The sequence below is a fragment of the Gymnoscopelus braueri genome, assembly GCF_963280865.1.
Source record: "Gymnoscopelus braueri genome assembly, chromosome: 2".
NCBI lineage: Eukaryota > Metazoa > Chordata > Actinopteri > Myctophiformes > Myctophidae > Gymnoscopelus > Gymnoscopelus braueri.
This window is the reverse complement of record NC_137604.1, coordinates 1,085,057-1,100,520: the sequence shown is the minus strand read 5'-3', so window position 1 is coordinate 1,100,520 and position 15,464 is coordinate 1,085,057. Positions and strand designations below refer to the sequence as shown.

At 44.3% G+C, this 15,464-nt stretch overlaps 1 protein-coding gene across 1 annotated transcript in view; it reads left to right on the top strand.

The window, feature by feature from the left end:
- Positions 1-14,995, top strand: part of LOC308077779 (echinoderm microtubule-associated protein-like 6) — a gene marked incomplete at both ends in the record, with an annotated part of 72,189 nt that extends 57,194 nt beyond the window's left edge. Inside the window, 11 exons of the mRNA XM_080418703.1 lie at positions 2,788-2,961; positions 4,437-4,645; positions 5,398-5,555; positions 7,289-7,403; positions 8,087-8,275; positions 9,109-9,281; positions 9,669-9,831; positions 10,429-10,532; positions 12,396-12,549; positions 12,740-12,840; positions 14,971-14,995. Of these exons, the coding sequence (XP_080274829.1) occupies positions 2,788-2,961; positions 4,437-4,645; positions 5,398-5,555; positions 7,289-7,403; positions 8,087-8,275; positions 9,109-9,281; positions 9,669-9,831; positions 10,429-10,532; positions 12,396-12,549; positions 12,740-12,840; positions 14,971-14,995 (1,565 nt within the window). The remainder of the gene's footprint in view (positions 1-2,787; positions 2,962-4,436; positions 4,646-5,397; positions 5,556-7,288; positions 7,404-8,086; positions 8,276-9,108; positions 9,282-9,668; positions 9,832-10,428; positions 10,533-12,395; positions 12,550-12,739; positions 12,841-14,970) is intronic.
- Between the last annotated feature and the right edge of the window lie 469 nt (positions 14,996-15,464).

Genomic DNA, 15,464 nt, shown 5'->3' with positions numbered 1-15,464 from the left:
GAGACAGACAGACAGACAGACAGACAGACAGACAGACCCGATCTCACACGACTTAGTATACATTGCACAGACATGTCATTCTATTCATAGACAAACTGGAAAACCAAAAATCTGTGCATAGCCGCCTCTCATCTCCCCCATTGACTCTAACCATTTAGAGGCGCGCAGTCTAAAGGGAACTGGAGCCACGTGAGGGACCACCGAGTGAGCTAAAGCGAGCGAGTTGCCGTCCAGAACGTTGTGACGTTCCCTTGAGCCTACTCAGCACCGTTTGAGTTACGTACCGATAGACACAGAATGAGTTACGTACCGATGGACACAGAATGGTACATCATGTTTTGGGGACTGCTCTGCTTCCGGGTTTTTCCGGGTTGCAACTGGTTACGCCCACCGTGGGACTCGTCGTACATATGCACGGAATTTCTGGTTTTCTAGGCGACTATGCACGGAATGACGTGCACTGGATCCGTACAATGTATACTACATTCTGTGAGATCAGGCTGGACAGACAGACAGACAGACAGACAGACAGACAGACAGACAGACAGGTGAGACACTGACCCTAGGTCAGTTATTAACCATTACAACCATTACTACTCTACTCATAAACAGTAAGTTTACAATCAGCTTAGTAATGGTAGAGAAGCCATCTGGTAATCAGAAGGTCACCGGTTCGACTCCCGACCCTGAGCAAGGCACCTAAACTGAGCAATTCCCCCCCCCCCCCCCCCCGAGCAGCCATCCACTGGGTGAAGCTGAAACAGAAGGTGTGCCTCGTAACGAGTAAAGAGATCAGTGTGGTGTAGATGTGCTTTTATTTCATTTATTGCTTGATTAATTTATTTGAATAGGTTTCATCATATTTATTCATATTGTTTTGTCATCAGCTCTGATGTTCACTGACCTCTGAGCAGCTTCTTCTGTTGATTTATGTAACACTTTATAACACTTTAACTACACAATGCTTTAAGTAGTACTTTATAACACTTTACCAACACAATGATTTAAGTATCACTTTATAACACTTTAACAACACAACGCAACGCAACGCAACACAACACAACACAACACAACACAACACAACACAACACAACGCAACGCAACGCAACGCAACGCAACGCAACGCAACGCAACGCAACGCAACGCAACACAATGCAACACAACACAATGCAACACAATGCAACACAACACAATGCAACACAATGCAACACAATGCAACACAACACAACACAATGCAACACAATGCAACACAACACAACGCAGCACAACACAAACTGCAACACATCAACACCAACAACAACAACAACGACACAGTGTTTTGTATCCATTGCTTTTCATATTTTGTGTTCTTGCTTCTCCATCGTGTCATTCATCACCTGGCCACCAGGGGAGCACTCTGACCTGCCAGGTGAGTCAACACACACTGTCCTACCATGAAGTATATATACATCAATGATATAAAACACAAACTGTCCTACCATGAAGTATATACACATCAATGATATAAAACACAGTACAGTAGAAGTCCTGACGTCACTCTGTTATCCCCTGGGTCACAAAAGTCATTATTCTATTGAAAATACCACAGAGAAATATTAGATTGTGGGATTGTGTTTCCCAACAATAAACAAATGAACCCAGCGGTGATTCTGTCAGGGATGTGACTCGGTGTCGTTTATGATATTGAGTTACGTTTGTTAACATGTGTTTGGAGAAAATAAATGCAAATCTTACTCTTTGGATAAATCAGTACTTTTTTCACCGTCTGTTAATGCTTCATGTCCTTATGAGTAAAATCGCCCAGGTGATTTGTTTATTTATAGAACACAGTTCTTAAATGACGCGATCTTAAGATGACCTTATGGGATTTCCAATAGAAAAAATACTCTGTGACCCAGGAAAATAGCGCCCTCTAGTGGAAGTGATGTCACACTTTGGTTCTCTATATAAACACATAAATATAAGCTCATTGATTAAAGTAAACTAATGGTTTATCATGTTTCCATGTAGAGTCAGAGCTGGCTGGTGAGTATTGTGTTCACATCTAGTATAGTTGGTTGTTTCAGTTTACCCTTAGGTATATCATAGATCATAGAATGTAATTTCACCACAAAATACATCCACCAGAGGAACTGAGTCTTTCAATTGTTTATTACTTAAAAAATATCAATGTTACTATTTTATTCATAATATGTTCCTATAAAGTTTTTTTTAAAGACAGACCTTTTAAAGTTAGTTTGTTCAATCAGAATGCCCTAAAGCCTGATAGCCAATCAGAATGCCCTATAGCCTGATAGCCAATCAGAGTGTCCTAGAGCCTGATAGCCAATCAGAATGCCCTAGGGGTGGGGCAATTGTTTCTGTCTAATGAACAGGTAGCTGTTTTTCGAGGCTGGTGTGACCAGGCAGAGATTCAGATGTGTGGCAGATATTAGAGCAGACGCTGTGTTTATGATTTGTGGGATTATTTTTGCTAAACAGGCCCCTCCCACAAATTTCGGATGCCAAGCGTTTAGCCAATCAGAATGGAAAATGAAAAATCGGACTCATACAACTTGATCACATGACTCAAGAGAGAATGAGTCGTGATTTGATAGTAGAGAATAGTAGCTACATTTGTGTTTAGAAGAAAATGCAAAGTGGCATAAAATGTAGCCAAAATGGGAAGTCTAGTCTTGATCCAAGGAACGCAGGGGAAAATAACATAAAACCTCCTCTCCTCTCCCCTCCCCTCCCCTCCCCTCCCCTCCCCTCCCCTCCCCTCTCCTCTCCTCTCCTCTCCTCTAGGTCTGGCTCCATCCATCCATGTGTGGGATGCGATGACCAAACAGACTCTGTCCATTCTGCGGTGTTCTCATGCTAAAGGCGTCGGCTACGTCAACTTCAGCGCTACGGGCAAACTGCTGCTGTCTGTGGGAGTGGAGGCTGAGCACAGCATCACCGTGTGGCGATGGCAGGAAGGTACAGCCTGTGTTTCATATCATATATTAACCCATAGCCCGGGATCCAGACTCTGCTTCGCTATGTTCTCACTCTCTACACAGTCTGGCCAGGGTTCTATTTGACTCGTATTTACATTACGTAGGCAAGTCAGGAAGTGACTTGAGTTTACATTGGACAGGAGACAGGAGGATTACATTACGTTACGTCACGTCACGTCACGTCACGCCACGCCACGCCACGCCACGTCACGTCACGCCACGCCACGCCACGCCACGCCACGCCACGCCACGCCACGCCACGTTACGTTACGCCACGCCACGCCACGGCACGGCACGCCACGCCACGCCACGTTACGTTACGTCACGCCACGCCACGCCACGCCACGCCACGCCACGTCACGTCACGTCACGTCACGTCACGCCACGCCACGCCACGCCACGCCACGCCACGCCACGTCACGTCACGTCACGTCACGTCACGTCACGTCACGCCACGCCACGCCACGCCACGTCACGTCACGCCACGCCACGCCACGCCACGCCACGCCACGCCACGTTACGTTACGTTACGCCACGCCACGCCACGGCACGCCACGCCACGCCACGTTACGTTACGTTACGTCACGCCACGCCACGCCACGCCACGCCACGCCACGCCACGCCACGCCACGTCACGTCACGTCACGTCACGCCACGCCACGCCACGCCACGCCACGCCACGTCACGTCACGTCACGTCACGTCACGTCACGTCACGTCACATTACATTACAGTCATTTAGCAGACGCTTTTATCTAAAGTGACTTACAATAAGTGCATTCAACATAGTTAGGGAACTAAACTACTAATCACCAGAAGTCTGAAGTGCATTCTCTACTAAAACAAGCAACTAAGAGCATACCTAGAGCTAAGGTAAAAGTGACATATATGAGCTTCCTACTTTCTTAAACAGATGAGACAAATAGGAAAATCAAATGAGCAAGAGCTAAAACAAATAAGTGTTTCAAGTAAACAAGAACCAATAAAACAAGTTGCTCGTACAAATAATTGACAACAAGGAGGCAAGGCTAAGAGGAAGGGTCAGGGTAGTGTTTCCTGAAGAGGAGGGTTTTCAGCCTGCGGTGAAAGATGGGCGAGTGAGAGAAAGAAATCCGTTGAACGTAGCGAAGCAGTCTGGATCCCAGGCTAATATTAACCACTTAAAGGTGTGTGTGTGTGTGTGTGTGTGTTACAGGTATAAAGGTGTGTAGTAAGGTGTGTAATGTGTGTGTTACGGGGCGGCAGTGGCTCAGGGGTAGAGTGAACTAGAAACCGCTAAGGTTCTAAGGTATTAAGGTGTGTATTAAGGTGTGTAATGTGTGTGTTACAGGTATAAAGGTGTGTAGTAAAGTGTTTATTAAAGTGTGTAATGTGTGTGTTACAGGTATTAAGGTGTGTAATGTGTGTGTTACAGGTATAAAGGTGTGTATTAAGGTGTGTATTGTGTGTGTTACAGGTGTAAAGGTGTGTAGTAAGGGCTCCCATGCAGAGCGTATATTCGTGGTAGAGTTCCGTCCGGACTCGGACACTCAGTTCGTTTCGGTGGGAATCAAACACATCAAGTTCTGGACGCTGGTGGGCGGGGCTTTGATGTACAAGAAGGGTGTGATTGGTTCAGTGGAAGACGGACGCATGCAGACCATGCTGTCTGTGGCCTTTGGAGCTGTAAGTACATGTAATGTTTGTATTGTCATACTGTGGAACTTTTTTCATACATATGACAAAGTTATATTCTATGAAAAAATCATAGAATATTATTCTTCACAACGATCCAGCTGGCGATCGCCTCAAAAGACGTAGGGGGGTCTCGGAGAATCGGGGGGGGGGGGATAATCCATTCCATAGTTATGGACGGTTGAATGTAACTTGTTTAAGTTGTTTTCGCCAAAAGGCAACAGAAAGCAGAGAAAAATAGATTTTTAATAAATTCTATAACACTAAACGAAACCGGCTTCATTGTGTTGTGATCACGTGATCTTTGGCTGTGCTCTTCATCATCATCATCATCATCATAATCATTCACAGGCCGGAGAACAGCTCCCTCTAGTGTAAACCACTGAAAACACCACCTGATGAGAATCTGGTCATTGGCAGCTGAGTTCATATAGAACCGACATGATGATTCACAAACAATGATCAAACAAATAATCAAATAATCAATAATCAAATAATCAACAAAAAACAAAAACACCCAAAGCTATAAATGACATAATTTATAATACACCCTAAAATACAACACACTTGTATTCAGGCCTGTTACTAACATCTTGCCAGGAGAACCACATGAACGTATTATATTTGCTGTGAATATTCAACCTCTACTCGTCTGTCTGCGTGTGTGTGTGTGTGTGTGTGTGCGTGTGCGTGTGCGTGTGCGTGTGCGTGTGTGTGCGTGTGTGTGTGTGTGCGTGTGTCAGAACAACCTGACGTTCACAGGAGCAGTGAATGGAGATGTGTACGTGTGGAGAGAACACTTCCTGGTCAGGGTGGTGGCTAAGGCTCACAGCGGTCCTGTGTTCACCATGTACACAACTCTGAGAGACGGCCTGATCGTTACCGGAGGAAAGGAACGACCGTGAGTTATACTACTATACCTGCTGTGATGTCAAAGCTCTCTGTGATGTCATAGCTCTCTGTGATGTCATATAGATATCTGTGATGTCATAGCTATCTGTGATGTCATAGCTCTCTGTGATGTCATAGCTCTCTGTGATGTCATAGCTCTCTGTGATGTCATATCTATCTGTGATGTCATATCTATCTGTGATGTCATATCTATCAGTGATGTCTTAGCTCTCTGTGATGTCATATCTATCTGTGATGTCATATCTATCAGTGATGTCTTAGCTCTCTGTGATGTCATAGCTCTCTGTGATGTCATAGCTCTCTGTGATGTCATTGATTGATTGAAATTTTTATTAGGCAAAAGAATGTAAAACAACACAGTTACATTTATAATGCTTTTGTCTAAAAGGTCCGGCCAAAAAAGTCCTTGCGGACTTGTTTCCGTTGGGGTCCTTGAATTAATTTCATAGACATATATAGTAGCAACCAAACAGTTCAAAAATCAATATGAAAATACAGATAATACAGAAAAAATACACTATGTACCAAAAAAAAGGAGCATGAAAAAAATTAAAATAAAAAATAAATGTACAAAAAAAGGGGGGGGGTGAAGCATGGAAAAATAACGATTATATAAAAAAAATGCATGAGGAAATACAAAATATGTACAAAAAAGAGGAGGGGGGGGGGTCGTCTGTCTACAGGGAAACTGGTACTATCTCCTCTTTCGGCCTCCAGAAAGATGAGTTTTTAGGGCTGTTTTGAATGAGCCCAGCGAACTGCATTTTTTGAGGGATGGGGTTAGACTATTCCATTCCTTGGTGGCTGTGCTATAGAAGGAGAATTTGCCCATGTTTGTTTTATGGGTGGGTGGTACCAGATTGTTGTTTACGCTCCCTCTAGTTTCGTGGCTGTGGGTGTCACTAACTTTTTCGAGGTATTTATACAGATATGCGGGTATAGGGGGCATTTCGGGCAAATCTGCATTTACAATTTTGAAGACCAGACCCATTTTTAGTTGTTTAACCCTGTCTTCCACCCTGAGCCAGCCTAGGCTGGCAAAGTGAGTGGGAGAGAGGTGGGTCATGGGCCCAAGTCCGAGAAGTAGTCGGATCAGTTTGTTTTGGGAGGTTTGAAGCTTAGTCTGCAGTGACACTGAGGTGTTAGAGTACCAAGAGGAGCTAGCATAGTCAAAAAGGGGCTGAATCAGGGCCCCCGAGAGGGGCCTGAGGGTTGACAAAAGAGGAAACTCTGCCCATAAATCTGGTTCTCTGGTTTACTCCTTTGACCACCTTTGTTGCCATGCTTTCACCTGACAGGTATTTGTCAAGAATACATCCCAAATAGGTAATCTCTTCTTTGCTAGTGATGATTGTGTCATCGACTATGACCTTGAAGTCATCTACCTTCATTTTACTGAGGGAATGTTTGGTCCCAAATAGGATGGATTCAGTTTTCCCAAGGTGTAGTGACAGTTTGTTATCGGTAAGTCATACAGTCATAACTATCTGTGATGTCATATCTATCTGTGATGTCATATCTATCAGTGATGTCATATCTATCTGTGATGTCATAGCTCTCTGTGATGTCATATCTATCTGTGATGTCTTAGCTATCTGTGATGTCATAGCTCTCTGTGATGTCATAACTATCTGTGATGTCATAACTATCTGTGATGTCATAGTCATCTGTGATGGTGTGTGTGTGTGTGTGTGTGTGTGTGTGTGTGTGTGTGTGTGTTAGGACAAAGGAGGGCGGGGCAGTGAAGTTGTGGGATCAGGAGATGAAACGGTGTCGAGCGTTTCAGCTGGAGACCGGACAGACTGTAGAGAACGTCCGCTCTGTCTGCAGAGGAAAGGTAAACACCTGCAACTGATCTGATCTGAGATCTGATATAGAACCTGTAGAACTGATCTAGGATAGCCTGGTTCTCAAAGTGGGGTCCGGGAACCCACAGGGGTCGTTGAGGGGGTTCCGGGGGGTCTCCAGCAAAACAAGTTAATATACTGTAGCATGAAAACAGTTCAACCACTTTAACCCTCATCTCTACCCCAGCCGTCACGTGACCCAGTGGATTCTGACTCCCTTGAAGCCACTAGATCAGAGAATTAAAATCCACCATCTTGGAATTTCCAATCTTTAGAAGCATTACCCAACTTTATCATCAATTAATGGGATCATAATCTACAGAAACACATAATTATCCTCCTATCATTTCACAAACCTCTGTAGTGGTGCGTGGTGTACTGGTGAGGCCTAAATGTGTTCTGCCTGTTTCTCCTCACTGGCTGGAGCAGTTGATCTGAATTTGCACACAGCCATTGACCATTACCATCTGCACCTAACAGCCAAGCCTGTTTTCAGATTACACCAAATCTCAGCTGTTTATTAGCGTTTTTGTGTTCGCTGGCTCCCGGGTTGCCAGAGCATGTGCGCATATCCCCCACGGGTATGGTCTAGTCATGGTAAATGAAAGACTTTAAACTAGTGACTGAAACTTTGTTTTGTCTGTGCGTGTGTACGTGTGTGTGTGTGTCTCAGGGTAAGATCCTGGTGGGCACTAAGGACGGGGAGGTGATAGAGATGGGGGAGAAGAACGCAGCGTCCAACACCTTGGTGACCGGTCACACCAGAGGTCACATCTGGGGTCTGTCTGCCCATCCTCACAAAGACGTCTGTATCTCTGCTAGTGATGATGCTACCGTACGCATCTGGGACCTGGCTGATAAGGTATTATATATATAATACTATATATACTATAATACTATACTATAACTATAACTATATAACTATATAACTATATAACTATAACTATAACTATAACTATAACATCTCTGCTAATGATGATGCCACCGTACGCATGTGGGACCTGGCTGATAAGGTATTATATATATACTACTATATATACTATAATACTATACTATAACTATAACTATATAACTATATAACTATAACTATAACTATAACATCTCTGCTAATGATGATGCCACCGTACGCATGTGGGACCTGGCTGATAAGGTCATTTACTACAACTATAACTATACTGTACTATAGTATAACACGTGTTACAACCCAAAGATACAACATACTGTACAAGCCAATTTGTAGCAATTGTAGAAATATTAGACCTTAAATGTCAGCTGTTCAATCATATTCTAATCATGTGTCTGATAATCAATGTCTACATTACTGAAGACCCTTTTCCAACTATTAAAAACAGGCAAAAACCTTTTGGACCAAATAACCAATTTTACATCTAGGTGCACACTCTTCCTTGAGTAGCTCTGAGTAGCTTGTAAAACTGTGTTATATTGTTGGTTTGTGTAGAAACTATTGAACAAGATGAGTCTGGGTCATCCTGCTAACTGCACCAGCTACAGGGCTAAGATGGTTTCTACTGCATTGCAATACAATGTATTGCATTGCATTGCATTGCAATACATTGTATTCTTTTATATTGTGTAATTGTGTATTGTATTGTATTGTACTGTACTGTACTGTATTGTATTGCATTATATTGTGTTGTGTTATATTGTGTTGTATTGTGTTGTTTTGTGTTGTAGAAACTGTTAAACAAGGTGTCGTTGGGTCATCCTGCTAAGTGCACCTGCTACAGCCCTAATGGAGAGATGGTTTCTATCGGCATGGAGAACGGAGAGTTCATCGTCCTGTTGGTCAACTCTCTGAGTGTCTGGGGCAAGAAGAGAGACCGCAGTGTGTCTATACAGGACATAAGGTCTGTTTAATCTACTAAAATACAACTCTCTGAGTGTCTGGGGCAAGAAGAGAGACCGCAGTGTGTCTATACAGGACATAAGGTCTGTTTAATCTACTAAAATACAACTCTCTGAGCGTCTGGGGCAAGAAGAGAGACCGCAGTGTGTCTATACAGGACATAAGGTCTGTTTAATCTATATGAGCTATATGAGCTATTAGGTCTGTTTAACGTTTTTTCTGGCGAACACACACACACACACACACACACACACACACACACACACACACACACACACACACACACACACACACATTACAGGAAACAATACATTCAATCATGTCTTTACGTGTGTGTGTGTGTGTGTGTGTGTGTGTGTGTGTGTGTGTGTGTGGTGAACATCAACAGGTTCAGTCCAGACAACCATCTCCTAGCAGTAGGCTGTGTTGAAGGCTGTGTAGATTTCTATGACCTCAGCCTGGGTCCGTCTCTGAACAGGGTGGGCTACTGCAAGGACCTGCCGGGGTTCGTCCTGCAGGTCGACTTCTCTGCTGACAGCAAGTACATCCAGGTACCATACATATAATGTCTAATACATACTGTACAATATACTGTACAATACATATACTGTTTAAATCTCATTGACTGCCGGAGTAAGAAATAAATAATTCAACCTCTGCCAGCGATTTTTTGTTTTTCCTTACCGTTCAACTAGTCACAGAATATTTATCCCCCGAGCGTTGCTAAACACAGAGGTTTCTCTGTGCTTTCAACGCGACCCTCCGTTGGCTAGTTAATGGCAGTTGGATACAGCATGTCATGTCTCGCCAAAAATGCAGAGGGAAACCAGCTGAGAAAAAGGTGTTTTATCCAAATCGAATAACAAGCAAGTGGACGGTGCATGACATGTGTTTTTGCGATCATGTGATTTCTTGCTTCCCTGCTCCACTGAGGGTCAAATGGTGACTCATTGGTTAGCGAAGAGCTCCATCTAGCGTAAAAACTGAAAACACCAAAACACGTCAAAACACGTCCTTAACATTAACCTTGTTAAAAACAAAAGGTCAAATATGTAATAAAGATGCTGTCCTAAAATGTGTGTGTGTGTGTGTGTGTGTGTGTGTGTGTGTGTGTGTGTGTGTGTGTGTGTGTGTGTGCGTGTATACAGGTGTCCACCAGTACATACTGTCGTCAGGTCCATGAGGTTCCATCAGGGAAGCAGGTTACAGATCAGAGCGTCATCGATAGAATCACCTGGGCTACATGGACCAGGTAGGACTAACTATACATTATATATTATATACATATACATTACATTATGATAGAATCATTATGATAGAATCATTATGATAGAATCACATATACATTATATTATGATAGAATCATCATGATAGAATCACACATACATTACATTATGATAGAATCATTATGATAGAATCATTATGATAGAATCACATATACATTACATTATGATAGAATCATTATGATAGAATCATTATGATAGAATCACAATACATTATATTATGATAGAATCATTATGATAGAATCACACATACATTACATTATGATAGAATCATTATGATAGAATCACACATACATTACATTATGATAGAATCATTATGATAGAATCACACATACATTACATTATGATAGAATCATTATGATAGAATCATTATGATAGAATCACAATACATTATATTATGATAGAATCATTATGATAGAATCACACATACATTACATTATGATAGAATCATTATGATAGAATCACACATACATTACATTATGATAGAATCATTATGATAGAATCACATATACATTACATTATGATAGAATCACCTGGGCTACATGGACCAGGTAGGCCTTTATCACTACTAACTACTACATTATGATAGAATCAGTGAGTCTAGTCCAGCTTGTACTAGCTGGACTGAACTGGACTGGACTCACTGGAATGGAGTGAACAGGACTAACTGGACCAGTCCAGTCCAGACTGGACTAGATTGGACTGATTTTTTTTTTTTTGGGGGGGGGGGCTTTTTTTAATGCCTTTTTTAGAGAGGGATAGGGAAAGTAGGCTCACAGGAAATGGGGAGAGATGGAGGTGACATGCAGCAAAGGGGAGAGAGATGGAGGGTGACAGGCAGAGAGATGGAGGGTGACATGCAGCAAAGAGAGATGGAGGGTGACATGCAGAGAGATGGAGGGTGACATGCAGCAAAGAGAGATGGAGGGTGACATGCAGCCTAGAGTGCCTGGACCGCCACGCTGCAGCCCGGGCCCATCTCTTCCAGTTGATGTTGTTGTAGCGTTCTCAGAGATGAGGTCATGGGGGTGTGGCCTACTGGGTGATGAGGTGGTGGAGGTGTGGCCTACTGGGTGATGAGGTGGTGGAGGTGTGGCCTACTGGGAGATGAGGTGGTGGGGGTGTGGCCTACTGGGAGATGAGGTGGTGGGGGTGTGGCCTACTTGGAGATGAGGCAGTGGGGGTGTGGCCTACTGGGAGATGAGGTGGTGGGGGTGTGGCCTACTGGGTGATGATGTGGTGGGGGTGTGGCCTACTGGGCGATGAGGTGGTGGGGGTGTGGCCTACTGGGCAATGAGCTGGTGGGGGTGTGGCCTACTGGGCGATGAGGTGGTGGGGGTGTGGCCTACTGGGAGATGAGGTGGTGGAGGTGTGGCCTACTGGGAGATGAGGTGGTGGAGGTGTGGCCTACTGGGAGATGAGGTGGTGGGGGTGTGGTCTACTGGGAGATGAGGTTGTGGGGTGTGGCCTACTGGGAGATGAGGTTGTGGGGTGTGGCCTACTGGGAGATGAGGTGGTGGGGGTGTGGCCTACTGGGAGATGAGGTGGTGGGGGTGTGGCCTACTTGGAGATGAGGCAGTGGGGGTGTGGCCTACTGGGAGATGAGGCAGTTGGGGTGTGGCATACTGGGAGATTCATGGGGGTGTGGCCTTGTAACGTGTTTTCTTGTGTTTTTAGTGTTCTGGGAGATGAGGTCATGGGGGTGTGGCCTACAGGGAGATGAGGTCGTGGGGGTGTGGCCTACAGGGAGATGAGGTCGTGGGGGGGTGGCCTACAGGGAGATGAGGTCATGGGGGTGTGGCCTCTTAACGTGTTTTCTTGTGTCATTTCAGTGTTCTGGGAGATGAGGTCATGGGGGTGTGGCCTCGTAACGCGGACAAGGCAGACGTGAACTGTGCCAGCGTGTCTCACACTGGACTCAACGTGGTGACAGGAGACGACTTCGGCCTCATCAAACTGTTTGACTTCCCCTGTTCAGAGAAGTTTGTACGTCTGTCTGTCTATCCTGAACCGCTTGTTTTATCTGTCTTAAAGGACCACTTCACCCATTTTCAACCATATCCTCACTAATGCTCCTGATAAAATTGTGTCAATAATGCATTCTGTGTGTGTGTGTGTGTGTGTGTGTGTGTGTGTGTGTGTGTGTGTGTGTGTGTGTGTGTGTGTGTGTTTTCAGGCCAAACACAAGCGTTACTTCGGTCATTCTGCTCATGTGACAAACATCAGATTTTCCTGTGACGACAAGTATGTGGTCAGTGCTGGAGGCAACGACTGTAGGTGAGACACCTCTATGACACGCAGTGAGACAGGCTGAGAGAGAGACAGGCAGTAAGACAGCTGAGAGAGAGACAAGGCAGTAAGACAGGTTGAGAGACAGACAGACAGTAAGACAGCTGAGAGAGAGACAAGGCAGTAAGACAGCTGAGAGAGAGACAGGCAGTAAGACAGCTGAGAGAGAGACAAGGCAGTAAGACAGCTGAGAGAGAGACAGGCAGTAAGACAGCTGAGAGACAGACAGACAGTAAGACAGCTGAGAGAGAGACAAGGCAGTAAGACAGGTTGAGAGACAGACAGACAGTAAGACAGCTGAGAGAGAGACAGGCAGTAAGACAGGTTGAGAGACAGACAGACAGTAAGACAGCTGAGAGAGAGACAAGGCAGTAAGACAGCTGAGAGAGAGACAGGCAGTAAGACAGCTGAGAGAGAGACAGACAGTAAGACAGCTGAGAGAGAGACAAGGCAGTAAGACAGCTGAGAGAGAGACAGGCAGTAAGACAGCTGAGAGACAGACAGACAGTAAGACAGCTGAGAGAGAGACAGGCAGTAAGACAGGTTGAGAGACAGACAGACAGTAAGACAGGTTGAGAGAGAGACAGGCAGTGTTATTTCATTTTGGCGAGTTGAGATATGTCAATTTTTCACCCTTTTCATGCATGTACTTGTCTTTATCTTTGTCTTCTGTTGTTGTCGCTAAGAAGCAATATTTTACACTTTGGCTATTCAAAAACTCAGTGCCACGCTACGAGCTTGTAGAGCTGCTATTTTTGAAAAATCGTTAAAATATGTGCAAATCTTTGAATATATATGTTTTTAAAGCGAACATTTGCAACTCAAATCGTTGCTTCTGGGGGTCCCTGGAACAACATATTTTGAGATGGGGGTCGGTGGCCAAATTCCTATCATTTTGGGGGTCCTTGACATGAAAAAGTTTGAGAACCACTGATATAGAAACATACGCTTTTCAGAAAACCGTTTAGGATTTAGAAGACATTTTGCAGAATCGGAACCTCAGGCGTCAATGGGTCAAATCAGTCTGAACACACAGATCTGATCTGATCACATGCAAATAACTGTGTGAACAGACGATCCTACAGATCTGATTTGATTTGACAGCAGCCTAAACAGGGCCTAAGACAGCTGAGAGAGAGACAGTGTAGGAGAGACAGACAGTAGGACAGCTGAGAGACAGACAGTGTAGGAGAGACAGACAGTAGGACAGCTGAGAGACAGACAGTGTAGGAGAGACAGACAGTAGGACAGCTGAGAGACAGACAGTGTAGGAGAGACAGACAGTAGGACAGCTGAGAGACAGACAGTAGGACAGACAGACGGTAGGACAGCCAATGAGAACAGCAGCTAGCAGAGTCTAGTAGGCGTCTACTTCGAGCCTGAATGAAATATTATTTTGCATTTTAGAGAATGTCATGAATATTTTCTGCATAATTTCACCCGCTCGCCGGATGTCCCAAGAAGTCAAACCTTTGAACGGAGGGTGGGAAAATACGGCACATGTTGACTAGGGGGGGATATGAGTTACGATGCTCATTGACTGCCAATGATGTGTTTTGACGTATGTCAATCCTACGCCCACACCGCTTTTTTACGCTAGATGGCGCTCTTCACTAAACTTTGAATCACCATTTGACTCCCACTGAAGCAGTGAAGCGGGAAATCACGTGATCGCAAAAAAACAGCCTCGATCATTCCCATTCTAATGGATTTGGAAAAATACCTTTTCTCTGCTTTCAGTTTTTTTGGGGGCAAAAACATCCTACATTTAACTGCCAATAACTATGGAAGGGATTATCACGACGGCACGCTTTCCCCCTGATTCTACAAGACTCGGACACGTCTTTTAACGAGTTAACTCTGCTGAGTCGGCTCAAGCGGACTTCGGCAAGGCGACTCGCTCGCCTTTACGGCTCGCTTGGCGGTCCCTCTCGTGGCCTTTTTAGACAGCGCGCCTCCGTCAATTTAACAGTTTTTTGGCGGACCTGTCACCCTTTCACGTCTTGGTGGAGTGCAGAAATGCCCAGGACACATTTGTCCCAAGAAGTCACGATATGCGTTTTGGGGAGAGAGAGAGTGTTGGTTCAAACTGTCGTTATGTTTTTCTGTTCCACACAGCTTGTTTGTGTGGAAATGCCAGTAACCGTGCCGACCCAGTAACCGTGGCGACCCAGTAACCATGGCGACCAGAGAAGGAAGCTGGAGGAAGAAGAAGCTGCTGGAGTCCTCAATGCTGCATTTAATGATACACTGATTACAGTACGGATAATAGTGCTGATGATAGTACTACTGATAGTACTGTATTATTAGTTCTACTGATAGTACTGTATTATTAGTTCTACTGATAGTACTGTATTATTAGTTCTACTGATAGTACTGTATAATTGGTACTACTGAATATTTACTATGAGTACTTTGGTGAATATGACTTACTATCCAGAGACTTGCAGTTGAGTGACAGTGCACATGCCTTGCTCAAAGACACGTCAACAGAACACGTTTAATGTTAATAGACAAATAGATAGATATCCAACAATACATATCTGACTATTAGATAGATATCTGATCATTAGATATCTATTAGATAGATATCTAACGATTACATATTTATC